This window comes from Rhamphochromis sp. 'chilingali' (assembly GCF_963969265.1).
Source record: "Rhamphochromis sp. 'chilingali' genome assembly, chromosome: 1".
NCBI lineage: Eukaryota > Metazoa > Chordata > Actinopteri > Cichliformes > Cichlidae > Rhamphochromis > Rhamphochromis sp. 'chilingali'.
The window spans coordinates 35,225,331-35,252,859 of NC_137929.1; the positions used below are offsets into that span (position 1 = coordinate 35,225,331).

Consider the following 27,529-nt stretch of genomic DNA (forward strand, 5'->3'; position numbering starts at 1 on the left):
TGTCAAATACATTTTTGTAGTCTTCATCAGCTTTAATTCACATGGAAGTGTTCCTAAAGTCATATGCTGTAATGATATTTACATTATGAAAACATGATTTTGGACATTTCAAGTTTTTCACTTCGGCAGATAAAATGAATTGAGCAAAATCAACTCAAAATATTCCCACACGCCAGAACGTCCTCTCTTCCTCGCTGGCTCCATATCTGTCAGTGGAATGATCACCTCGTCGCTATCTGTCACCATCAACACACTCCACGAATCCCGTGGATGATTCACTTCCTTATATCCGTTTGAATCAGGTACCGAAGCAGTTACGTGCGTAATGAAGCTTCGGACGTCACTGGTCACGTGACTTTTGCCAAACGAAGCAAGCCTCGACACAGTGCTTCTGAACCAGTGTGTTGTTTTTTTCGACACACGCTCCGGAGCGTCAGCTTCAAGCGGGCCATCACTACCTGCAGGCTTCCAGCTTCAGTGACAGTGATGTGTCCAGTTTGGCAGGTGGAGAACTAATTCACTAAATATGGTGGATATAAGTGATTTTTTGCGTTGCCGAGGGGTCCCCGAAGATGTTATTTTATTAATGGAAGACCAGAAGGTGAGTAACAAAAAGCGAAATAGTTTGGTGTCTCCTATTTCTACAGGAAAACAGTTACGGTACAGTTACGGTTAGCATGCTTGTTAGCTTATAATGTTATATAGGAATGAACGTGTTTCACGATGTTACAGTATACTAGGTGAATTGACGTTTTAACTGTTGTTGATCGCAGGATCATCCCAGATGGGTTCGTTGCATTTTATTTTATTGTTCTACTATTTCAGAGTTTTTCAAGGCAGTTAAGCGGAGCTGTGTTACAGATGCTAGCCGCCTGCCAATATCACTGATATATTTGATGTGTACAAGTAAGTTACACTTAGTACAGCGGAGGGGAGAAACTGTAATGAATGTTTATGCGGATATTTCACTCAGAAAAATGGGTGGCGTTCATACACAGCCACCGACACAGCCCCGGTTGTTGTTCTGACGGTGGCCGACACAACTCAGAACGAATCCATTTCTTTAGCGAGTTGCGCTCATTACCCACATAAACAACATCCTCTGTTTGTAAGGTCTGCAGTATACATTCATTTAAATGTATTTACTAACCTGTGATAAAGAATAGAAAAGGGACACATGTTGAGCTGATGTCAGTTTCACAACAGGAAAGTTTATTCAGAAAAACTGTCTAACTGGGGCTCGGTCACTCAGGCACAGCTGGCTGCCGGCGGAGCTCACGGGCGCGTCACTGCAACCCCCCCTGGCTTCTGCTCCGCGGCTGCTGAGTGACCCCTCATCTGGGACTCTCCTCAGCTCTTCTCCAACCGACATCATGCCAGCGCATATTAGGAATGGCGTAGGCACTGATCGGTTTTCTATCGCCCATTTGCTGGGAGTAAGGGCACCCTCCGTTTGCGCGAGGTGCGCCTGCTGCTTGCGGGGCTGCGGGGGATTCTCTGGCGGGCTGGAGCAGCATCTAATAACCAACTCGCAAAATAAAACAAAATAATAACAAACACGAAAACTCTAGACATTATGATACAGACGTATAATCTGCAGAGATGTTTTATCATAATTCTATATGCGAAAAGTGAGCGCGAGAGCCCTCGGTGCACCTGCTTGCTGCTGTCAAAGTCAACTTAAAGTCAAAGTAAACTTTATTGTCATCTCCGCTATATACAGTCCAGTATATAGAGAGACGAGACGACGAGGCTCCAGTTACAGCAGTGCAAGTAAATAAACAACATATATAACAAGAGTAAGAAAATAAATATACACTTTGGGATTTGGGGTAAAGGGATCAATAACAATTTAAAATTTACAGTTTGATGATTTAAAGTCTCACACACATAACCCATCGAAAGGGGAGGGGGGCCGGCTGCTGCCAATTAGAGCACTGATGAGTTTTACTTTCATTTATTGAGAGTGCCTTTTCTAAATGAATTCACTATGCCATGTTTTAAATTCTCTGCTTTGAATAACATCACATAATAAATAAAAATTGTTGTGTTTTATTACTGAGAAATTTACTACCAGATGTGATCTTTACAGTTGTGTCATGTCTGAAGTCTAATGATAAATCTGAAAAATGTTGTTCATTTATAAACTTAGAATAAGATTAAACATTCTGTGTGCACATTTTGTCCTCTGGTTAGTTACATATGTAACACAGGTTGTTGTCTCCTAATCACACATTTTGATTGTATTCCTAGCTACACATTGATAAATTGTTTAGAGAAAATGTTTCTTTTAGTAAAATTTAGTCATGTTTAATCAGTATCAATGTAAATAAAAACGTATTTCTTGGGAAGAAAAGCCAGCAAAACCAACTTCAATAAAATCCTGTAGATTTTTATTTATTCCTTAGGTCCTGCAAGTGAACACTGTCATGTAAAATGTGATCCTTTATTATAGATTATATACAAATGGTCCAAATGAAATATTGACTTAACAGTTAAATTAATACAGTAACTGAGTTAAAATGCAGATATTGTCATTATTGTTAGGTTGCTTATACAGTATCAGTAGGAGAACGCTTCATCACTTTGTTCTGCTGAGTTGGGAAATGCAGGAAAATCAGTTTTCTTTATTCTTCATTTGTACAAAAAAAATGATAAAGACAATATAAATATATTTAACTCTTAATCTGATTAAAGTTTAGCAGTTTGAAAGTTAATTATTTTTTTAGTTTCAGCGTGATTCCAGAGGATCAGTATTTTACTCGGTTTAAGTTATTTAAAAGCATTGTTAACTTATTCACATGGATTGCTCTGAGGTAAACATTTTGTAGAAGAACTTCTATTTCCCCCAGTCCAAGTTATGATATGTGATATTCAAAGGAGCAGCTTCCAGAGCAAAGGGGCAGAAAGGTGTCTCTTTCTCAAGACGATTGAAGTTTACCAGGTTAGCCAAAACATCTGTTCTCCTTGGTCCCAAAGTCCCACTGCTCTGCTCATTTCCTGCTTGGCCACACCTGCTTTGATCTCTTCCTGACGTAGGTGGTGTTCTTCTTTGTACAGTTGGATGTCTCAAGACCAAGACTGGTCTTGGTCTTGAGACCACTTTTAAATGGTCTTGGTCTTGAGACCACTTTTACATGGTCTTGGTCTCGCTGTCTCGGTCTTAGTGGTCGGGAGATTTAGAGTCAACAGTATCCACGACACACAACATAATGTTCGATAATGTGTCGTGCGCAAAAACATCAGCTCTAAGAGCCGTGCTTAGAGAGTGCTTTGTAGTGAATCAGAAGAACTGACTCCCATTGAGCGAGAGCCGGCTCCTCACTTAATTTCCTTTCGCTGATCAGCTCTCACACAGTGGCTCAACTATGCTCCAATCCCTCCATATTGTGGCCAACCACATGCGAGGATATGGGATAATATCATTATGTGAAAAACAGAGAGGGTGAGAGACACGACAGTCAAGTGGAGCGTGCGTCTGTCCTCTCAGTAAGTGAGTGAGACAGTAGACAGCAGTGAAGAGGAGTGCATCGCAAAAACACATAAATATGCCTGACACCTGTAAACGAAGCAGCATCTGGCTGCAGTTTAAAGACTTTTTTGTCTCGGTCTTGGTCTCATCTCAACTTTGTCTTGGTCTTGACTCGGTCTGTCTTGGTCTTGGTCTTGTCTTGGTCTCGATACTGTTGAATTCTCCCAATTCTTTGAATCTTTGGGCTGAAGGAAGGACAATACTCGGTGTATAAATGCTCAATCAACAATCATTTATTTCCATACAATTCAACAATAAGAGCATTACAACGTCCGGACGGGAGAGATGCTACCAGAGGGTCAGGCACATGTCTCAAAATGGTGACGGGTTGCTCAGCTTTTTATAGTCTCTAGTGGCCCCCAGCTAGTCGTAAAAGCCAAAACATCACATTTTTTCTCTGTTACAGCGCCTAAGTTATGACCTCGGCAGTTGTTTCTCTGCTTTCTGTAAGGTGGGGGTGTGGAATGTGGTCTGTCTATCTCCCCTGTCTTTAGACACAGAGTCTCCTGCTTACAACCTTCTCTTCATGATTCAACAATTAAGCATGTCAAGAAAACAGTGTAACACATTCCCAGCAGATCAAGGATACAGAGTGATGCACATTTATCTAATGAACTAATATGTGAATATGTTCTGTTAACTCAAAAGTATAATGAGAACTAAACTACATACAGCTCACACACTCTATATTAAAGGGTATAATGTGATCTACAGCAGTATTCTAATTCAACTACTTTGATTACATATATAAGGTAACATATAATAACAGAATAATCTAATAATTCCCCCTTTTGATCTCTGAAAGAGATCACTTACAACATGCACTCCAGGGTCGCAAGGTCCAGGTTTTCTTGATCCTGAGGCCCTCTGTCCCCCTTTAACGGGTGGACCATATGTGGGATGACCTCTGTGTTCACGCAGTTCAGATGCAAGCAAAGTTAGATTTACAACCATAACAGCAGTTACAGATGACTCTCCCATCACTCCCCAATTCTCCCACAGCTTTATTTTGGTGCTCCAGTTTTCCACTCCCATTTTAATGCCCCCTTATACCTTTCAAATGTACTTAGACTAGAACCTCTGTCTAAGGAGCTTTTAACCTTTATTTTTATTGCTGCAGCTACCAGTGTCTTCCAGTTGGGTGATTCTCAGCTTCTTTCTTCGACCTCCGGGGTTAGACCACCCTTTAGTCATTGCACAGTTCTGGGGATTATTCTGCCCCGATTTCAAACAAAGATCTGTGTATTTTGGGGTCACCGCCGTGTCCCCCTTTTTGCCAAGAGCCTCTTGAACCTCGTTGGTCTGGTGTTCCTGGTTTTCGCCAACCCCTTCATGGTTATTGCTGTGTTTGTGGGATCCATCTTCTCCAGGAGCCCAAACGTCATGACACTTGACCCCAGTTGCTGTCTCGGCAGTCCCTACATCTGTCCCTGCTGTGAAGGGTCCTCACATCTCCGGGTCCCCGTCTGGTGTCTCTTCCTTTCTCTGCAAGAGACAGAAAACCAAAACACCTCTCTCCCTAGCCTTGATAATCTAATATTGTTATCCATTGTTGTTCTAATGATTCAAATTTGGTTTAAAATATTATGTTCAGGACCTATTCTAATCATAATCTATGTGTGTGTAAAAGAAATCAAAAATTAGTGAACCCTTTCTAAGTCTAACACATTATAAGCTTAAGTTTTACCATAGCTAAATTATTAAACACAGAAATAACGTCATAAGATGTTCATAAAACCATTGTTTGATGTTCGGACTCAACTTCCCCCTTTTTGACACACTCCCATGTGTCAATTCATTGGAGCTAGACAATTAAAAGAGAAGGTTGGTGACATCATATCTCAGAAAGTATCAGAAATTCTTCTCTCGAGTACCGTTGCTCCAGCCTTGTCATCCCTGAGGATCTTCGATCCCGAAAATGTCCCTTCTCCTCATGTAATAAAGTCTGTCATCCTTCCATGCCCTGGTAACTGGTCCATCCAGAGCTGTAACATTTTGAAATGTACATACAACAAGCCAAACCACACCTTGGTCACACCAACCCTTTTCTGCCCCGAAGATGTCCAATGCCATCCTAGTATGGACTGTCAAAAGTGGCTTTAACGCTGACTATCCTGACCATCCATTTTATAACGTTTCCTGGTCAGATTTGCCAATCTCTGCACCAGGGTTTTAAACTTTTCGCCATTTCCATTAGTTGTTATTTTTATTTAGTTTCGACTCCAGATTTTCAATTTTTACCAGTTGTAATTAGTTTTTACCAATTCTTTGCTAGTTTAGTGTAGTTTTTATTTTCTGAAAATCCTTAGTTTCAATTTAGTTTTATTTGTGTTTTGCAAAAATTAAGTGTAACAAAATCCCAGTTCCATCATATCAGTCATGCTCTTCTGGTTATCCTTGGGTGTTGAGACTAATAACTATTAACTCTTGCCGCACCGTGTGGTCCTAATTTTGGTTCAAGTGAATTGATAACCTTTTGAAGGCGATTGTTTCACACCTTTATTTAGATGTCCCAGTCCTGTTGTCTCGGGATACATCACGCTGCCTTATCTGGGGTTAGCTGTTTTCTGGGGATGCGGGTTGAGTGGGTGAGCTCTTCAAGGAGGGGGAGTGTGCTCCCCCTGATGAGGTCTTCTAGGTAAGCTAGGTTAACCTTCTTGTGTGGGCTTTTCAAGTGCACTTTAAGGTTAGTGGGACTTTTAGTTTTATAAATGTCCCTCATGACCCCCTGATGACCCAGTATTTCATTTTTGCACACTGTAGTACACATTTTAGTTTTTGCTTGTAGCTCGCATACTCTACTTGCCACTCCTCTAATTCCTGATGTTTCTTAGAGAGGGCAACAGTACCTTTAAAATTATATCACATGTGTGGGGGTGTGGCCTTGCCAATTGCTTTGCCCACCTTTTCAAAATGGCTGGCGTGCCCACAAGCACATTTCATGGAAAAAGAAAGGTAAGCTTGATATTTACATTTAAAATGTTTTGTTAAACTCAGATTTTTATTTTATTCTTTTTGCAAGTACCCCTCCTCGGTGGCGAGAAACTGTTGGTGTGGTCAAGTGGGTGCTCTGGAAACAAACGCTCAGGACAGAACAGTTATCAGTCATGTACTTCCTACAAATTTTGCATATGTTTTATTCCATATTGATCCTCTGAGTGTAATGGTACATTTTAATTTGAATTTATCCAAACTAAACACAATATTTTCTTTATTTACTTTGCTCTTGTTCTTTTTCAGTACCACATCCTATCAAATGTCCCTGTCGATTATATTCTACATTTAATAACTTACTATTTCAAGTGAGAACCTAAATCACGTGGACCAATGTTTATTATTGCATATCTCTATTCTGAATGTGGCCAGTCATTCATAGGTATTGTTCAATTTTGGCGATTTTCCTCTATAAAATTTAATTGACTTTTTACAGTGGCCTGCTATGGTTAATAATAACATATTCCAGTCATGAGTGGTATCAAAAGTCTTCTCCACTGTAGCATTTGGCATTCCCAATAATATAACATGATACCTTAATCAAAACACAGCTAATATAGCACAGTTTTCTTAATGCAAACATCGGTAACTCAAAATCAGCAACCACAGTGTTAAGTCTGCAGTTCATACTTATGTGAAGCTAGAGTCTCCTCCTCCAGTCTCTCTTATCCTCCTGCTCCTGAAAAAACAAAACAAAACAAAGCGAAGCATCCACCCTTCTCTTGTCGGCTGGGTGAATTGTTTATGAATTGTTTATTGGCATTTACTAATCCTAAAGTTGGTGCAGTCATTGTCTCAGTATCAAGTCAGTCAAAACTTTTAGTCGTCAGTCCATCACAGTCCATTCACATGCATACCTCCATACACATTCATACCAGATGTTGCTGATAATGGAGTCTCACGCGCAACCTATTCGAGCCTCCATCACCAGCAAGATGACGTCATCATTTTAAAGGAAAACAATTCCTTGTTGTTTTTTGGGCCGGATTGACTCGGTGCAATCCTTTTAGACTCAGAACTTCTCAGTGTTCCCTATAAGTGAATTTCTCCCAAGCCAATTACAATCATGGAGAAGCACACTTTGCAACTGTTTTTGTAAGAATATTTCATAGCGCTTTAAATTTCAATCTTTCAGGCCTGATTTAAAGAGCTGATTGTTAAATCATAAACTCACAAAATATCAACATATCACCACCGGTGGATCACACCTCTCAGATTTTCTTATCTCAGTGCACTGTAACAAAACGAAAACAGACATAACCAACAAAACACTAACAACAATAACACAAACTAGGGCCCGTTGCAGACATGTCCAAGCATAAAACTATCCCTCTCTCGCTTACGAGAAAGAACACAAGCCAAAGCTCACTGATAACATCAAGCTAGCGCTAAGCAAAACCAAAAAATCAACCAGAAATTCACAGGAACGTTTTGCTTCCTGCCGGGACAATATTGTGTGGGAATGAGAACCTCAGGTGCCATAACACCTTTTGTTCCTCCTTGAATTAAAACTCAATCACAGAAAATGCCGTACTCCAACCTAAACTTACACTATTAATTCATCATTTTCACTCTGTGCCACTGTTCCTCATCAGGGCTGTGTGAAGCACAGCAAAGAATTCAGTCAAGGCCTTGAGCCATAAACAGACATCACGCACAGACATTGTTTTCATAACCAAACCATTTTAGAGCTTATTCCTAAAATCTACATAAATGCCTTCTAGGTGACATATAACACATTCTAAGTAATCAATGGCTCCTCATAAAAATTATGCATTGGGATGTTTGTGTGCAGCATTTTGCATATCAGCATAAGCAAAGCATTCTTCATTGCATCAGCGTGTGTGTGTGTGTGTGTGTGTGTGGATCACTTCTCAGTGAATCAGCATTCCAATGTGTGTGTGTGTATGTGTGTGTGTGTGTGTGTGTGTGTATATGTGTGTGTGTGTGTCATTTCTCACTCACTCAACGAGTGCACGTGTTCATGTGTGTATTTCACTTCATTCTGAATCTGTGTGTTTGGAGACGTGTGTGTGTGTGTGTGTGTGTGTGTGTGTGTGTGTGTGTGTGTGTGTGTGTGTGTGTGTGTGTGTGTGTGTGTTTGTTTCTCTTCATTCTGAGTCAGTGCATGTAGATGTGTGTGTTTGTGTGGGTGTTTGTGTTCATCACTTTCCTGTTCTGGTGTTCTGGTTAAACCACTGCCTGAAGCATGGCCTGGGGTCCTGCCCCCCTCCTTTTCAGTTTGTTTGCGACCATTGCTGCTGCTGCTGCTGCTCAAAATTCAGTCCGTCCTGGTTCTGACCCCAATTGGGGCAGTCCTTTCTCCAGTGTCGATGTTCACCGCAGGTGAAACCTGCATCTTCTTCTGTGTTTTTGTCCATTCTGAGGTGCCTTCTGTCCTCAGTTACTCCTCTTGTCTCGGTCACGCCCTTTTTCGCCACCCGATCACCCGTGTTGGTCCATCACTGTCCTGCACAGTGTGAATGCAAAGTTATCAAGGTCAGCATTCTTTCGCTCGGCCTTACTTTTCATTCGGGCTTGGCGGGCGTCTCGTCACAGCTCTGTCAGCTGACGCAGTCTGGGAATTTTCCCCCGTGTAGTGAAACGGGCCTTAGGTTTAGTGCTCTCCGTCTCGGCTGCATGAGATCACATTCCTGCAGGTCTGTTGACATTCTCAGGTCGTTGTTGTGGGTCCAGCTGTTGCAGCATTTGGTCAGTGTCACGTATGGGGGAGAGCAGGAGTCCAGTCAGCCTCGGCTTTCAGGGCCGGCAAAGCAGCCTGTAATTAAATATGTATAGAAAAAACAAAAACAAAACAAAACAAAAACAAACAAAAAACAAAAACAAACGAACAGGAAAATGTTGTTGTGTTGGCTGTGTTATTCAGAGGGGAGACAATGGGGCCAGGCCCTGTGTCAGCCTTCTCTCCCCCTTTTTTTGTTTTTTGTCTCCCGATATAATCAACTCCTCACCCACCAAGTTGACAGGACAACACCGGTATATGTTAAAATTCTTAAGATCATGTTTAAAAGCCCAAAAAAGGAACTTTCTTTCATTCAGTAATCACTTTTATTAATCAATCAACAGAAAACATGTCACAATTTGAATCTTTTAACCACTAAATTTGTTGTGTCTTGCCTGGTTGGTTAGACCAGTGTTCCTTTTTTTTTTTTTTTTAGTTAAATTGTTGTCCTGCAACCCAGAGGGTTTCTTTGTCAGTAATGTATAGACTTCATCATTTAAGTATGTTAATTTTTCTTTAACCTTGCTGGAAAATCTTCACGTGTTCATGAGTGTAAGCTGTTTCTTCATTGCGTGTATGTGCATTTGTATAAAAGCAGGTTAATTTGATCTTTTCTCAAACTAGGCGTTACCTTAAAAGGAGCCTTTCTCTCAGATTTCTCTGCTTGTGTGTGTTTTTGTTTCACCTTTTTGTTGTGATGCTCCGGACGCCTTCCCAACCTCCACAAGTCCGTTGGCCCCAATTTTATGTGTTAAAACTTCTCTTAATTTCTCCTCTAATTCTCTCCTCGCTGCTGTCTTTTTCACAGCTGCTGATTCGTGCTGGGTGTGGTTCCCATTACCTATAATTTTGCTTCGGCCGCTGTGCTTGTGGGGGCAGTTGGTCCAGGTCCGCAGCTTCCTGTATTAACACACTAAGAGATTTATTTAATTTCATTTTCATCACTGTTAAACAGATAAGCAGGCAACCCGCCTACCTTGACAGCGTAAACTGTACGCCAGTCTCCCAACACATTCCTCTCTGTACTCCTCCATAATTCTCCACTGCACACCTCTTACTATCTCTCCTTTTTATTTTTATTACACCACAGAGTAATACACCCAATTATGCCCGTCTATCTCTATGTGGCTCCAAATTCCCTCTTTATTTTAATTTCACACTCGTCAGGGGACAGGCACACAACAATTTCAACCACTGAAACGAGGAATTCAACCTTTTTATATTTCTTTACTAATCTAGACTCAACGTTTGTTCGCAAAATGTGTCTTGTTCTAGTCCGGAATAAATGTGAACCCGTGATTACACGGCCGTTCCAGTGTTATTTCCGTAGCTATGCGGGGGCCCTCACCTCCCCAAGTCACCACCTCGGCACCCGGACGACGCCGGTCCTGGCCACGCGTCCACGGACAGGAGGGTCGCCACTCCTAGGGCAAAGTTCCACAGGTACACTAGGCATCAACCTTTGATCCTAAAATGTGTATTTGCTCTAATGTCCTCCTAATCAAACACATCAACCGTCACTGTCACTGTGTTCACGCTTCACACTCCACACAAAAAACACACTCAGAGCGCGCCTCACTCACACTCTCACTCAGTGCGCGCTTTACCCACAAGACAGCACCCAGAGCGCGCCTCGCAGCTTCACACACACTCTCTCACCCAGAGCGCGCTTTCACACTCACACACAACACTTTTCCTCAGCGGGAATTTTACACAGAAACCTCTGAGCTCAACTATTAGATCTTCTTAAAGCACACTGCACCATAGACCAAAATACCCCTTTCTCTGCGCTTATGACCGCCACCACGGGGCAAAGTCGCATCATAAAAGTGATGCTTGCATCCCCGAAGTTATACCAGACATCATAAACCAGGTGTTGCTATGTACTTAAATTTTTACTTTGTATTATGACCGCAGCCCTTTATACTCGACTGACGCCACAAACCACCGTCAAAACCTCTATTCAATGTACTAAAATTAGCACCAACCACTACTGCACTTCACGGCCGCACCACCGGAACACGGCCATATCATAAACCAAACCTACGGACGTGTTTCGCTCTCGCGTTGCCAGCGTTCAACCGCACCGTAAAGCCAGCATCTGCTTTTCCTTAAATCAACTTCTATTTCATAGCCGGCAAAAGCCAGGACGTCACCGACACCATAAACAAAATAAACAAACCTCGACTTCAATGTACTGGACTAATGGCCGCGTCTTCAGAATAAATTCTAATGTATTATTGCTACAGAAGCCAGTATTAGACAAAATTAAATGTGGAAGGTAAAGTGGCTGCAACTAGTCCAACGTAGTGTTACGTTTCGGTGTTGTCAGTGTTTTGTTTTTGCGTGACTGTCATGTGTTTCCTGTTTTACTTTGAAGGTCTGTTGTTATTTTAGTGTGTTCAGTTTACATTTTCCCTGTCTCGTCAGTTCTAATTTGCCCCAGCTGTGTTTCCCTCCTGTTGTCCATTTTCCTGATTGCTCCCTCTATGTATTTAAACCCTGTGTTTCAGTGTGTCATGGTCGCGATCTCCCCCCGTGTTGTAAATAGTTTGGTGTATTGTTGTAAATAAATAGTTTGTTGTAAATACTTTCGTTATGGGATATTTTCGTTTCGGGATTTTGGTGGAGAGCCTTCGTGGTTTTATTTTTCTTATCTTTGTTTTTCTACGTTGCACCCCGGTTGCCTAGGCCGGGGTGTAACATATGGGGGCTCGTCCGGGGGGTCCGAGGACCGCTTCAGCCGTCCGCCGTCGCTGGAGGGTCCGAGGGAGGGACCGCTTCAGCCGTCTGTCTTCGCTGGAGGGTCCGAGGGAGGGCCCGCGTCAGCCGTCTGTCTTCGCTGGAGGGCCCGGGGGCCGCTTCAGCCGTTCGCCGTTGCTGGAGGGTCCGAGGGAGGGACCGCTTCGGCCTCCGTCTGTCTTCGCTGGAGGGCCCGGGGACCGCTCCAGCCTTCATCCGCCTTCGTTGGAGGGTCCGTGGGACCGCTCCAGCCTCCATCAGCTTCGTCTGCCTTCACTTCAGCCTTCGTTTGTCTGATCAAAACATTTCACTTGGGGTTACATGTTTGATTTTTGGGTGGGGGGAAATGTTACGTTTCGGTGTTGTCAGTGTTTTGTTTTTGCGTGACTGTCATGTGTTTCCTGTTTTACTTTGAAGGTCTGTTGTTATTTTAGTGTGTTCAGTTTACATTTTCCCTGTCTCGTCAGTTCTAATTTGCCCCAGCTGTGTTTCCCTCCTGTTGTCCATTTTCCTGATTGCTCCCTCTATGTATTTAAACCCTGTGTTTCAGTGTGTCATGGTCGCGATCTCCCCCCGTGTTGTAAATAGTTTGGTGTATTGTTGTAAATAAATAGTTTGTTGTAAATACTTTCGTTATGGGATATTTTCGTTTCGGGATTTTGGTGGAGAGCCTTCGTGGTTTTATTTTTCTTATCTTTGTTTTTCTACGTTGCACCCCGGTTGCCTAGGCCGGGGTGTAACAGTAGTATGTTATTAGTATCTCGGTAGAAGCAGATTACTGCAACTAGTCCAACGTAGTATGTTATTAGTATCTCGGTAGAAGCAGTTTATTTAACACACTGGAATTCAGCCTCAACTTATGTTGTTAGTATCTTGCGCCAAAAACCAGACACCGACAAATTTACTGTGAAAATACATGTGACTCAGCGAACAGATTAATTTGGAAAGCCCAATATGCACATTTGGTATAATACAACAGGCTGTGCTTACCTTTTTGTTGTTAGACCGGTCTTCCGTTCGCCTCGCCCCACAATCTCACCAAAGGCCAAATCTGCACCTCCTCAGCACACCAAAGATCCGGGTCACACGGCACCAAGTTGTTGAATTCTCCCAATTCTTTGAATCTTTGGGCTGAAGGAAGGACAATACTCGGTGTATAAATGCTCAATCAACAATCATTTATTTCCATACAATTCAACAATAAGAGCATTACAACGTCCGGACGGGAGAGATGCTACCAGAGGGTCAGGCACATGTCTCAAAATGGTGACGGGTTGCTCAGCTTTTTATAGTCTCTAGTGGCCCCCAGCTAGTCGTAAAAGCCAAAACATCACATTTTTTCTCTGTTACAGCGCCTAAGTTATGACCTCGGCAGTTGTTTCTCTGCTTTCTGTAAGGTGGGGGTGTGGAATGTGGTCTGTCTATCTCCCCTGTCTTTAGACACAGAGTCTCCTGCTTACAACCTTCTCTTCATGATTCAACAATTAAGCATGTCAAGAAAACAGTGTAACACATTCCCAGCAGATCAAGGATACAGAGTGATGCACATTTATCTAATGAACTAATATGTGAATATGTTCTGTTAACTCAAAAGTATAATGAGAACTAAACTACATACAGCTCACACACTCTATATTAAAGGGTATAATGTGATCTACAGCAGTATTCTAATTCAACTACTTTGATTACATATATAAGGTAACATATAATAACAGAATAATCTAATAATACCCTCTGGTCTTGGTATTGTCTTTGTCTTGGTTTAGGCGGTCTTGAATACAAGTCTACCTCTTTGCCCCATCACCAGGTTGCTCACCTGGGCCTTTAGTCTCAGATGTCCACTGGAAACTACCTATTAACTAGAACTGTTTGTATCAGTGTTTGTTATGTAACCAGAACAATGTTTGGTTTGGTCTTTTGCTTCTTTACATTCTGGTTTTTGTGCCAAATGAAGGCTAGGAGTAGATTCATAAGTCCTGTTGTACAAACATTCATATTAAGTAATTTCAACACCCAGTTTGACGCACATTTAGAACACTGCAGTGGCAAAATTAACACAATAATCCTCCCACAGTAATAACTCCAGGTCATAATGGTGGAAACACAGTGCCACTGATCAGATCAACTTTGACTGTTTACCAAAGAAAAAGTGATAAAACCCATAAATCATCACATGAATAAATAAACCTGGAGCCTTAGCAGCAATAACACTCTGATTGTATCAAGTAATATCATATGGACTGATCTGCAGTCATATGACTTCTTGTAACTGCTGGAGAGAAACTGAAATTGAAAAAGTGCAGAACCAGAATTGCAGTACCATGATAAATGATCTTAATGTTGTACCACCAAATACACATTTGGGGTAATTATCCAGTATTCGCTGGGATGGTGTATTGCCATTTCTGGGTAGCTAAGTGGGGTTGCTTTGGCGTAGCAATTTCTTCATTTTGCTCTGCCGTGCCTATTGAGAAACCTGACACATACTAACAGTGATCAGCCGAGAGCGATATGTTTAGCCGCATGTTCTCCTTAAATTGCTGGCTGTCTGAGTGGTGTCCAAAAAATTATGTACAGGTATTACTCGGTGTTGATTCATTTAAACAATCATAATTATCCTGCAGTAATAAAGTTTCTGTAAGGCTGAGTAAATCAATTTGTTGATCAATTATCTGGAAGACAGATACTATGGTTTATTAATCCACATTTTACTGTTTTACTATTTGGTGTAGATGTGGGTACTGTATTGTTCTTTATTTGTGATTTGTCATGTTTAAGTCTGTTTTTGGCTGGTTTATAGTATGTTTTTGTCTGTTTGGGAGCTGACACAGTCTCTAAAGGGATAGGGTTTTGGGGGAATGGGGGGGGGGGGGGGGGGGGATAACAGGAGGACAGAAGCTGCAGAGAGGCGTGTAAGACTTCAACTCTGCTTCCTGGTCCCAACTCTGGATAGTGATATTTTGGGGAGATTTAATAGATTAGGCCAGATTTCTAGAAATGAGAGCTGCTCCATCCAAAGTGGGATGGATGCTGTCTGTCCTAACAAGACCAGGTTTCCTCCAGAAGGTTTTCCAATTACCTATAAACTAACTATCAGCACCACAGGCCTTCAAGCTGGCAGCAGTTAACCCGTTACTTCAAAAGCCATTTCTTGACCCAGTGGTCTTAGCTAATTATAGGCCTTCCTTCCTTTCATATTAAAAATTCTTGAAAGAATAGTTATCAAACAGATAACAGATCTTAATGTCAAAGTCACGTTAGGTCACAGAATGTCTGCTATTGCTAAGATTCATGTTCATGCTCATGTTTAGACTTTTTTCAACGTTTATGTTTGCATGTTCCTGTTATATACTATACTGTTGATGGACATCTGTTGTTGACACAAAAAAAGATTTGTTTTGATCAGACACTGGCAAGATTAATATTTCTTTTGGAATAAGCCACATGCAACCAAATAGATCAGGGTGAAAAGCCCCCAAAAAGTAACAACTTTTCTCTTTTCTTTTCTAACTATAGGGAATGTTCTCTGAATTCCTATTACTTCATGTTCATGTCCCCAAAGAAATTGTGAGAAAACTGACTTTATTCTCACACCCAGAATCTGTGGATGAGCTAAAAGACATTATAAAAGAAAAGTTAAAACTTGACTATGACTTTAGCTTATCATACGAAGACCCAGACTTTGACAGGCAGCTTTGTTCACTTCTAGATATTGAGGAGCTTCTTCAGAAAGCTGTTGTAAAAGTTGGTAGACCAGATAGTGGAACTATCACCACTATCTGGTCTACCCCATACCATGACTCCAGACAGGGTTGAAAGATGGCCTCAGGATTTCCCAGTTCCTACATTTTCCTATGAGATAGAACTCGTACTTGGTGAGGGTGATGTTGCTTATGAGAGAAAAGGAAAGGCTCTCAAGTTGTTTAGGGAACAAAAGCATGACATTCCTGAAATTCTTGCAGCTAAAATGCATAGTTTCAATGCATACCCCAGTGATCGGGATGTATCGGTGGTAGCTGAAGCTCTTGTCACTAAGCATTCTTGTCTAAAGGAGCCTGAATCACAGACAGGTCGGCATGGGTGCAAAAATAGGACATTTAAGATGGGGAACTATCATGCTAAATTGAGTCGGATTTAATCTGTAAACCTAAAAGTTCAAATAAAGGCTAAGCATGTAAATGATGTTCACCACAATGCCCATTATTCAGTGTAGAAATGAATCTCCTTATTAAAAGCATGATTTCAAATGTTGTTCAGATGAATACTGGAAACTGCCTAAGACACCCTCATCAGTTTGATATGTAACCAGAACAATGTTTGTTTAGTTTATTTTTTTTGCTGCTTCACATCCGGCTTGTGCCAAATGATGGCTATGAGTGAATTCATCAGTGCTGTTGTATAACCATATAAAAAAATAAGACATTTTAACATCCAGTTTGATTCACATTCAGAAAACCACAATGGTGAAAGCAACACAACAAGCCCACAAAATCTCCAAGTAAATCACCCGTCTCTGATCTGTAGATCAGGTACTTTCCTCAACTTGACTATGTGGTGCAAGGTTCCAAAAGTAGTGTGATAAAACCAATAAAGTCATAAAATAAATAAATAAACCTTGACTCTCTGCAGCACTAAGAGGGATTAACTAAAATAAAAGTGTATAAAATAATGACGACTTCTAATCTGTAGTCACATGACTTCGCATAACTGCTGGGTTGGAATCAAAAGTAACAAAGAATAAATAGAAAAAATCTTAGGGGCATTCCCAGGTGTGTGCAGAGGGTGTTTACTGTTCAAACAGGTGAAAGATTAACTGATGAAATCCAAATGAACTGATTGTCAACAATCCCAGGAAAACTGAAAGGACAGGGGGAGGAGAGGGAAAAAGGAGGGACTGGGAATCTGCTGACAGAAAGAGAAGTGAGGTGAGGCAGATGGGGGTGTGCAGTGAGGAAAGAATTTGGCAGGTTGACACAGCCTGGTGAAGCATTAGCACCATAACACCAATGCCAGCACACAGAAAACTGTCAATGGAAAACCCAATAAAGATCACAGCACAATGGCAAGATGAGAAGATTCAACAGAGAGATAAGCCTTCAAATTTGTCTGAAGATTATGTGGTTTTGCTAATGTTTTAATAGTAACCTGCAACACACCCAGTGAGCGTGATTCAAAGTGGATTTAATAAACACACTGCAATGTGGAGAGAAACATCCCAGCCAAAACACTAGGATCATCTCTGCCCATGGCTGCCACCCTGAACTCTTTTGTACACACACAGACAAATACATTACATGTTGGCCCATGTCACGGGGGGCTGTACCTTCATTATTCATTATTTTTTGTGTAGTTTTTATTGAAGTCTAATGTCTGCCTTGGTTCATTATTTGGTTCTAGGAGTCATCACATTCTCAGTTTTCAAATTTACAGGCCGTAAAAGAACCTCAGTATTTTCACCCTGAAGAACAAAGAGTAAAAAGTGTTCTTTCATCAAAAGCTGAACGATGAGTTCACTGCATTCAAATCACCCCTTTCTGAAGTTCTGGGGGTAAAAGGGGGTTTAATTTTGTACTAGCAAGATGTACCTAATGAAATATCTGGTGAGTGTATGTGTCTTTCTTAAGAGCTCAGCTCACACATTGGTGTACAAGCCCCACCTTGTGGAAGTAGGAAAATAACTTTTTTTTTGGTACTCCGTTAACTAAACAAAAGGTTGATTCTCTTCATGTGTATGTAATGTTTTTAGTGGGAGAAATGTTTTATCATTCATCCAAGTGATTTATCCAGTCTAAAGACTGAAGGCTGAATAAGTCAATAAGATAAAAATGAAAGTTCACTGCAAAAAGTGGCATCAGAATTCAACTGTTTGAATCATAATCAAAGGAAACTGAGAAGAGTAATAACAGAATTCCCTCATTCAGAGGATTTTAAATGAATCTTACAGCTTTTAGTGTTACCAACAGTGAGGACAGGTGTCACAAGTTAATCTGGCTGTGTAATAAACAGATAAGATGATCAGTGTTGTCTTTGCTTAATGACTGGTTTTAGTCTTGGCAATCCACATTGCTGGCATTTCATCTTTTAACATGTTTGTGGGTAGATTTGAATGCACCAGATGTAAGTGCAGCCACTCAGCCTCTACTCAATGTGGTCATAGAAGCAGGTGCAAATGTGTCACAAGTTAATCTAGTAGTACGCTATGGCATACAGTGGGGCAAAAAAGTATTTAGTCAGCCACCGATTGTGCAAGTTCCCCCACCTAAAATGATGACAGAGGTCAGTAATTTGCACCAGAGGTACACTTCAACTGTGAGAGACAGAATGTGAAAAAAAAAATCCATGAATCCACATGGTAGGATTTGTAAAGAATTAATTCATAAATCAGGGTGGAAAATAAGTATTTGGTCAATAACATAAATACAACTCAATACTTTGTAACATAACCTTTGTTGGCAATAACAGAGGTCAAACGTTTACTATAGGTCTTTACCAGGTTTGCACACACAGTAGCTGGTATTTTGGCCCATTCCTCCATGCAGATCTTCTCGAGAGCAGTGATGTTTTGGGGCTGTCGCCGAGCAACACGGACTTTCAACTCCCGCCACAGATTTTCTATGGGGTTGAGGTCTGGAGACTGGCTAGGCCACTCCAGGACTTTCAAATGCTTCTTACGGAGCCACTCCTTTGTTGCCCGGGCGGTGTGTTTTGGATCATTGTCATGTTGGAAGACCCAGCCTCGTTTCATCTTCAAAGTTCTCACTGATGGAAGGAGGTTTTGGCTCAAAATCTCACGATACATGGCCCCATTCATTCTGTCCTTAACACGGATCAGTCGTCCTGTCCCCTTGGCAGAAAAACAGCCCCATAGCATGATGTTTCCACCCCCATGCTTCACAGTAGGTATGGTGTTCTTGGGATGCAACTCAGTATTCTTCTTCCTCCAAACACGACGAGTTGAGTTTATACCAAAAAGTTCTACTTTGGTTTCATCTGACCACATGACATTCTCCCAATCCTCTGCTGTATCATCCATGTGCTCTCTGGCAAACTTCAGACGGGCCTGGACATGCACTGGCTTCAGCAGCGGAACACGTCTGGCACTGCGGGATTTGATTCCCTGCCGTTGTAGTGTGTTACTGATGGTGACCTTTGTTACTTTGGTCCCAGCTCTCTGCAGGTCATTCACCAGGTCCCCCCGTGTGGTTCTGGGATCTTTGCTCACCGTTCTCATGATCATTTTGACCCCACGGCATGAGATCTTGCGTGGAGCCCCAGATCGAGGGAGATTATCAGTGGTCTTGTATGTCTTCCATTTTCTGATGATTGCTCCCACAGTTGATTTTTTCACACCAAGCTGCTTGCCTATTGTAGATTCACTCTTCCCAGTCTGGTGCAGGTCTACAATACTTTTCCTGGTGTCCTTCGAAAGCTCTTTGGTCTTGGCCATGGCGGAGTTTGGAGTCTGACTGTTTGAGGCTGTGGACAGGTGTCTTTTATACAGATGATGAGTTCAAACAGGTGCCATTCATACAGGTAACGAGTGGGGGACAGAAAAGCTTCTTACAGAAGACGTTACAGGTCTGTGAGAGCCAGAGATTTTCCTTGTTTGAGGTGACCAAATACTTATTTTCCACCCTAATTTACGAATAAATTCTTTACAAATCCTACCATGTGGATTCATGGATTTTTTTTTTCACATTCTGTCTCTCACAGTTGAAGTGTACCTCTGGTGCAAATTACTGACCTCTGTCATCATTTTAAGTGGGGGAACTTGCACAATCGGTGGCTGACTAAATACTTTTTTGCCCCACTGTAGGTGGCAGTAGTGGACTGAGCTCCATTTGAGACTGCTCCAGCTGCTATGTGATAGTCAGTGAACCTGCTACAAATTGAAGATCATATGCAAATTTTGGAAATTAAATCATGAATCATCCTAACTTTGATTTAAAACAAAAGATTTCCAACTCTCCTCCAGACTCGATAACACACGACAAACCAACTGACACACCTAAGTCACTCACGTTCTTAAATCCACTCACTCTCACAAGCTCTACTAAATCACAAAGGCGCTTGTTTATTACTAATCACTGTGTAACTGCTGTAAATTCACGAGCTTCTGTCTTCTCTATTGTAACTTGTAGCACATAAATCTTATAAGTTAAATTGCCTCGGCAATATAAACCTGTAATGTATATATCAAATATTGCACCTCCAAATATTACGTCTCCATGTAGTGTCCAGGATGTGGATCCACTGTGATGAGAGAGAATGGGTCAGATTTGAATGTCCTTTTTAAAGTGTGCACATCAGTAAAAGGACAGCCATTTGAATTCTGCTGGCAGTGTTTGAGGGAGTGGAAGGGTGCACGGCCTCGGAAGGACCGCTGTGAAAATGATGACTGCTCAAACCCGTCACTAGAAACACTAAAAAAATGCTTGTGCAGATATCACATGGTATGGGTATGGAGTCCATGTGTGTGTGCCTCTCTGTCCGTGTCTGTCCCACCTGTGGTTTGCAGCAATTAGGAATGCCCATGTACATGTTTGTTAACCAGTTGCATTGCCCCCAGACAGACCTCTATACCTGTTTGGAAGAAGAAATGATTGGAAAGAAACAGGCCGTTAAGTTTCACCTACTTTGTATTGAGAGTGCCTTTTCTAAATGTACAGTAAGTGTCAGCATGCTGTGTTTTAAACTCTCTGCTTTAATAACATCACATTATAAATTTACTAACAGATGTGATCTATACAGCTGTCTTATGTCTGAAGTCCAGTGATAAATCTACATAAATCTAATGTCATCCATTTAAAAAATTTAGAATAAGGTTAAATTGTCTCCTTATCACACATTTTGTTTGTATTCCTAGCTACATGATAATAAATTGTTTAGAGCAAATGTTTGTTTTAGTAAATTGTAGTTATATTTAATCAACGTCAATGTTTAAATGTAAATAAAAATGTATCTGTGGGGGAAGAAAAGCCAGCAAAATCCTGTACAATAAAATATTGTGGATTTTTATTTATTTCTTATATCCTGTAAGTGAACACTGTCATATAAAATATGATCCTTCATTAAACATTATATAAAAAATGTTATAAATGAAATATTTATGTGACAGTAAATAAATACAGTAACTGATTTAAAAGGCAGATATTTTCACTGTTATTAAATTGCAGTATCGGTAGGAGAAAGCTTCATTACTTTGTGCTGCTGAGTTGGGAAATGCAGGAAAACCAGTTTTCATTATTTGTTTTTCATTTGATAATAGACTACATTTAACTACATTAACTCTTAATCTGATTAAAGTTCAGCTGTTTAAATGTTAACGTGAATTTCTAGTCTTAGTGTGATCCCAGAATGACTATAGTTTTTACTCTGCTTAAATCATTTAAAATCATTGTTAACGTATTCACATGTAGATCACTGCATGAATTGCACTGAGGTAAACATTTTATAGAAGAACTTATGTTTCCCCAAATCCAAGTTATGATATATGATATATAATACACATGTCAAAAGAGCAGGTCTGAGATTCTGATATGAAGCTAAACTCTAAATCACTGCCTTCAGCACCTGATTATGGTGCCACAGATAGCAGCCATCGTGCAGAGTCTGTGGGCAGCTGCTGAGTAGATATTCCAAGAGCAAAGGAGCAGAAAGGAGTTTCACTCTTTCTCAAGATGATAAAGGTTTACCAGGTTAGCCAAAACATCTACTCTCCTTGCCACCACAGTCCCACTGCTCTGCTCATTCCGTTTGGCCACACCTGCTTCGACCTCTTCCTGAAGTAGGTGGTGTTCCTTTTTGCCCCAGGCCTCTAGGCCCATCATCAGGTTGCTCAAGCCATCTTAGACCATTTGTCTCAGATGACCATGATGAAGGCCTATGATTCCATGATAAGCTTATGAGTTAACCACTGTAAACTTATGTGCTTGTATTCCCAGCATGAATGCTCTCCTTTTACCTTTAATGCTGGTTAAGTGATACATTATGAAGAACATTACCTGCATTGCTTTGGTTACCAGCAGAAGAAAATGTATCACAGAAAATACACACTAAGATCTAAATATGGAACCCAAGATGATCTGTAAATGATAGAGTTCAACTACAGCTGAAACATGTAAACGATGCTCATCATAATGCCTCGTAGCTAAGTGTAGAAGTAAATCTGGTTTTACAACACGATTTCAAAGACTGTCATTAAGCTGCACACTGGAAACTACCTACTAACGAGAACTGTTTGTATCAGTGTTTGTTTTGTAACCAGAACAATGTTTGATTTGGTTTTTTGCTTCTTTACATCCTGGTTGTTGTGCCAAATGAAGGCTAGGAGTGGATTCAGCAGTCCTATTTTACAAACATTCAGATGAAAACTTTTAACAATCAGTTTGATTCACACTCAGAATATTGCAGTAACGCAACAATCCCCCCAACTCTCCAAATAAAATAATAAATCCAGGTCATAATGCTAGAAACACAGCACGACTGGTCAGATCAACTTTGACTATATGGTGCAAGCCTATAAAAGATAGTTATAAAATATAATCAATTAAATAAATAAACCTCGACTCTCAGCAGGACTAATACTTGTATTATATAAAGTAAAATCATATAAGTGCTGATCTGCAGTCATATGACTTCTTAAAGCTGCTGGGGAGAAACTGAAAGTGACAAAAAACAAATGAAACAAAAATATATTGGTGACGTTCAGAGACCTGGTGTGTGCAGATGTCAGTTTCTGTGTTTACTGCTCAAACCTGAGAAGGATAACAGGTGGGATTCAAATGAACAGAGTGTGAATAATTCTGGGAAAACTGAACCTTTAAATTTGGCCAGGGGGAGATCTTCTAAATTCACTTATTTTCTCAATGTTTGTGCAGATAATGAATGGCTTTACTGTGATGTAATTCATGAACCGACCAGTTAAAGAAGTCACCAAATTTTCAAGACCTTTCCACACATTTTCAGTTCACTTCCGGGAATGTGAGTTCTCAAAAGCTTCAGCTTCTTCTTTTGGAGTAACAAGAGGGCCCATCAGCACCGCTGGTCAGGGATGAGCTGCTGCCCCAAGTGGAAGATTTCCAGTATCCCTAGGACCAGTTCATGAGCGATGGGGGAGTGGAGCCAGAGACTGACAGGCAGTTTGGTCCTTTATTAGTTTGGTGTGGTGAAGAGAGCTGAGTGTAAAAGTGAAGCTGATGATTTACAGGTTGATCTATGTTCTTCCACTCACCCGTGGTCACCAGCTTTGGGTAGTGACTGAAGAAATGAGACTGTGGATACAAGCAGCAGAGTTTCTTCTTAAGAGTGAGGGCTCTGCCTTAGAGATTATTATTGCAGAATATTATTGCCAAATTTCATCTATGCATTTGAACAAAACATTTGATGTAAGTCTGTGGATTTTTCTTCCTTCCTGGCGTCATAATCTATCTATCTATCTATCTATCTATCTATCTATCTATCTATCTATCTATCTATCTATCTATCTATCTATCTATCTATCTATCTATCTATCTATCTATCTATCTATCTATCTATCTATCTATCTATCTATCTATCTATCTATCTATCTATCTATCTATCTATGTAGGGGTGGGGAGACGTGATTAGGAAGTGACACATTCAAGGTTCACTAAAAGCTGAAACGTACTTAATCATTATGAGGCACTGCAGTGCAACTAAGAATTAATTCAACAACAACCAATGTGATTTTTTACCTTGTCTTAAATGTAATACATTTTTAAACTTCATCAATTAATTAATTAATTTTATTTTTTTTATTTTTTGCTGAGCGATCATGATGGGTCTTCTGGACCAAAGTCTGATTTTTAATTTTATTTATTTTTTGTCCCAGTCCAGCCCTGTGTGAACCAAATATCGTTGTTGTAAACTCAGGCAATCAGCCTAAACTGGAGTTTCTTCACACCTTCAGAGGCATTACCCTGAAACACACGCCCGAATAGAGAGAGAGAGGGAGGAGTATCGTTGCTTACATTCACAGCGGACCAAAGCGACTCTCAGTCCATCGCTGGATATTATTCTGTGAACAGAGACAGTAAAAGCCAAGCCAGATGTTCAACCCGGCCTTATGCGAGCGTTCAGATATTTTACTGAGACGAAGGTTTGCTTCCATCTTGCTAGATGACTGTCACCCTTACACGGAGTTTCTCGTGGACACAGCGACGACATTCCCGCCTCCGCGACATAGGTAACACTGCGTGGTTCACTCACTGTTGTGTGTGTGTGTGTGTTTCATCTGCTGCTCTGATTTCAATGACTTTTTCTATTGTTTTAAACTTCGCGCTGATCACAAACTTTATGTTAAGAAGAAACTGTGTGCAACTATCTGCCTCCAGCGAAATTATGTCTCTTTGAAGTGAAACCGAAAGTGTTCATTTTAATCTGTTTTTTGTTTTGTTTTGTTTTTCACGCCCTCAAGCGTGCTAACAAAACAGGAGAAGTGTTACGACCCTCGCGACAAGACACTTAAGTTTGTCGATGGAGAAGATGATTTGGACTGTAAGTAGGCCTGTTACCTGAGCACTTTTTAAAGTGACATCGAACAGACATACATATACATACATATTATATATATATACATTATATTAAAATATTTTACCTGCGTTGACACTAAAGTTAAACAAAACGCATTAGCATTCATTTATGTTTGACACTGATTTGTTTGCTTGTGTGTGATTGTTCTCAGTCTTGTGTGAAGACTTCAAATCTCGCAGAGCTCAGATGTCCTGTGGTCACGCTGTGACCCCGACCTCTCTCACCAACTGGTGTCGCAAGTTGTTGGACCAGGTAGGCCACTAAAGTTTGGCTTTGCTAAAATAAACAAGCAGACATATATGAATAAATAACAGCGTCATGCAGGGTTGTGTTGATTTTTAACAGGATTTTTATGTTATGTCAACGTGAATAAATAAAGAAAAATGAAAACAGTGCCCAATATGTCATTGTTTTTTGTGGTTGTGAATTGGATTGTAATGTTTACTGTCATGTAGATGAGAAAGAAGCTACGCTGACTTAAATCAACACAGAGCGACACACTGCTCTGTAAATTCATGAACTTCTCTTAGCAGAAACCTGCTGTGCTCTCAAGGAAATAAATAAAACAGTCAGAAATGTTCAGCTTCCGTCTTTTCTATTGTAACTTGTACTTGTGCATGTTGGCTGACTGATCTGCCCTCTGTGAGGCCTCAGTGTAGCTTTGAATTACACCTGTACTGTTACAGCTGTGATCATTTCAGTGTTTCTATAGAGTAAAGAACATAAATAGCTTTCAGACAAAATATAGCAACACAACTCTGTTTCATCAAATTTGTATATAATTTGTACATATAGCAATACAGTTGTGATGTATGATGAAATATTTGAGTATTTGTAGTTTTAACCCTTTCATGCATAGTGGCCAGTTATTCAAAGGCTGTTTTTTTGTATTTGTGTCAGTGTTGATGGTATACTTGCACATATACCACTACATTGGACCCTGATGTGTCACTTCATACTCAATTCATAAGTCAATACGTGTATTGAGTTTAAAAAACTCTTTCGAAAAAGAAAATGTTTGAAAAAAATGAAGGTCAAAAATCTTTTTTTCATGCCTGAAGATGAATAAAAATACTTAAGAAAAAAAAATCCAGATTGAGGTTGTCATAATTCATGCATGAAAGGGTTAATAACCTACTGAAAAAAACTCATCGAATTGTTTGGTGTTTTGTTTCCAACATGCGAGTCTATTAATTCTCACCTCTCCATATTTAATAAAGGGTGAAAGCAGGTTTGTGTGTGGTGGGTCTGGTTGTAGTGCTGAGTGGACTTTTGCAGAGGTTTCTAAAATGGCTCTTCTGGACCCTCAAGAAAAGACGTATTTCAGAAAAAACATGGAATTTAACATTGCCAGGCAGACACTTACTACTAAGTTGGTAAGTGTTTCATCAATATATTATATATACTGTGAATATAGACTTGATAGACATTTTGTTATATATCAAATATTGTCCCACCTCTGTCTCCATGTAGTGTCCTGGCTGCAGATCCACTGTGACGAGAGCAAATGAATCAGATTTGAATGTCCTCTGTAAAGTGTGCACAGCAGTAAAAGGACGGCCGTTTGAATTCTGCTGGCAGTGTTTGAGGGAATGGAAGGGTGCACGGCCTCGGAAAGACCGCTGTGAAAATGATGACTGCTGTAACGAGTCACTAGAAACACTAAAAAAATGCCGAGATATCACATTAAATCGGTATGTGTATGGAGATGAGTATGAGTATGGAATCCGTGTGTTTCCCTCTGTCCGTGCCTGTCCAACCTGTGGTTTGCTGTTGCAGCACAGCAAGAAGGGTTGCCCATCAGTTTTTTGCCCTCGATGTAATGGGACATTTTGTTTTGTATGTCTGAAGCACTCTAGTACATGTTGGGGGATCAGGTGCACTCCTGCCCCCAGACAGACCTCTATACCTGTTTGGAAGAAGAAATAATGGGAAAGACACAAGGCTGATATGTTTCACTTTCTTTGTATTGAGAGCGTCTTTTCTAAATGTAAATGGCACTATGCTGTGTTTTAAACTCTCTGCTTTAATAACATCACTTTATGAATAAAAATTGTGTTTTATTAGTGAGACATTTAATATCAAATGTGTTCTTTACAGCTCTCATGTCTGAAGTCCAATGATAAATCTGCATAAATCTAATGTCATTCATTAAAAAAACTTTAGAATAAGGTTAAACATTCTGTGTGTGCACATGCTGTCCTCTGGTTAGTTACATGTATAACATATATTGTCTCCTTATCACACATGTTGTTTGTATTTCAAGCTACATGGCGATAAATTGTTTAGAGAAAAGGTTTCTTTTAGAAAAAAATTTAGTTATGTTTAATCAATGTCACTACTTAAACACTACTAAAATGTAAATAAAGATTTATTTGTGGTAAAGAAAAGCCAGAAAACTCCTGTGGATTTTTATTTATTCCTTAGTTCTTGTAAGTGAACACTGTCATCTAAAAATAAGATCCTTCATTGTACATTATATAAAATGTGGTACAAATGAAATATTGACTTTACTGCTAAAATAATTCAGTATCAAAATACAGATATTTTCATTATTGTTAGGTTAGGTTACTCATACAGTCTCAGCAGGAGAAAGCTTCAGCACTTTATGCTGTTGAGTTGGGAAATGCAGGGAAAACAATTTTTTGTTTTTCATTTGTACCAAAAAATTTGATAATGGACTAAATAAAATTATATAACTCTTAATCTGATTAATGTTTAGCTGTTTGAAGGTTAACCTAAATTTCTAGTTTCAGAATGATTGTGGCGAGCGTGGCTCAGGGGGTTGGGAATCGCATCTGTAACCAGAAGGTCGCCGGTTCGATCCCTGGGCACTCTGTCCTGGTCGTTGTGTCCCTGGGCAAGACACTTTACCCTACTTGCCTACTGGTGTTATATGGCGATATGGCAGCCTCGCTTCTGTCAGTCTGCCCCAGGGCAGCTGTGGCTACAACTGTAGCTGC

At 40.4% G+C, this 27,529-nt stretch overlaps 1 protein-coding gene across 5 annotated transcripts; it reads left to right on the plus strand.

The window, feature by feature from the left end:
* On the plus strand, positions 1-26,951 carry LOC308392237 (uncharacterized protein). 5 transcript variants are annotated; one of them, XM_080875198.1, is made up of 7 exons: positions 1-601; positions 826-906; positions 23,866-24,219; positions 24,451-24,530; positions 24,718-24,818; positions 25,787-25,942; positions 26,040-26,951. In XM_080875198.1, exons 3-7 carry the CDS (start codon positions 24,083-24,085, stop codon positions 26,493-26,495), a joined length of 930 nt encoding a protein of 309 aa, XP_080731324.1. In that variant the 5' UTR covers positions 1-601; positions 826-906; positions 23,866-24,082; the 3' UTR covers positions 26,496-26,951. The 5 variants fall into 5 exon arrangements, with proteins under 5 accessions (XP_080731324.1, XP_080731326.1, XP_080731322.1 ...); XM_080875200.1 differs by having other exon boundaries at positions 24,153-24,219; XM_080875196.1 differs by lacking the exon at positions 826-906.
* Positions 26,952-27,529: the final 578 nt, after the last annotated feature.

Excerpts from the sequence above, each read along its gene's own strand:
- LOC308392237 (XM_080875198.1), top strand. The coding sequence starts at position 24,083 with ATGTTCAACCCGGCCTTATGCGAGCGTTCAGATATTTTACTGAGACGA. Across the intron at positions 24,220-24,450 it reads TTCCCGCCTCCGCGACATAG|CGTGCTAACAAAACAGGAGA; the intron begins GTAACACTGCGT and ends CACGCCCTCAAG. Across the intron at positions 24,819-25,786 it reads GTCGCAAGTTGTTGGACCAG|GGTGAAAGCAGGTTTGTGTG; the intron begins GTAGGCCACTAA and ends TATTTAATAAAG.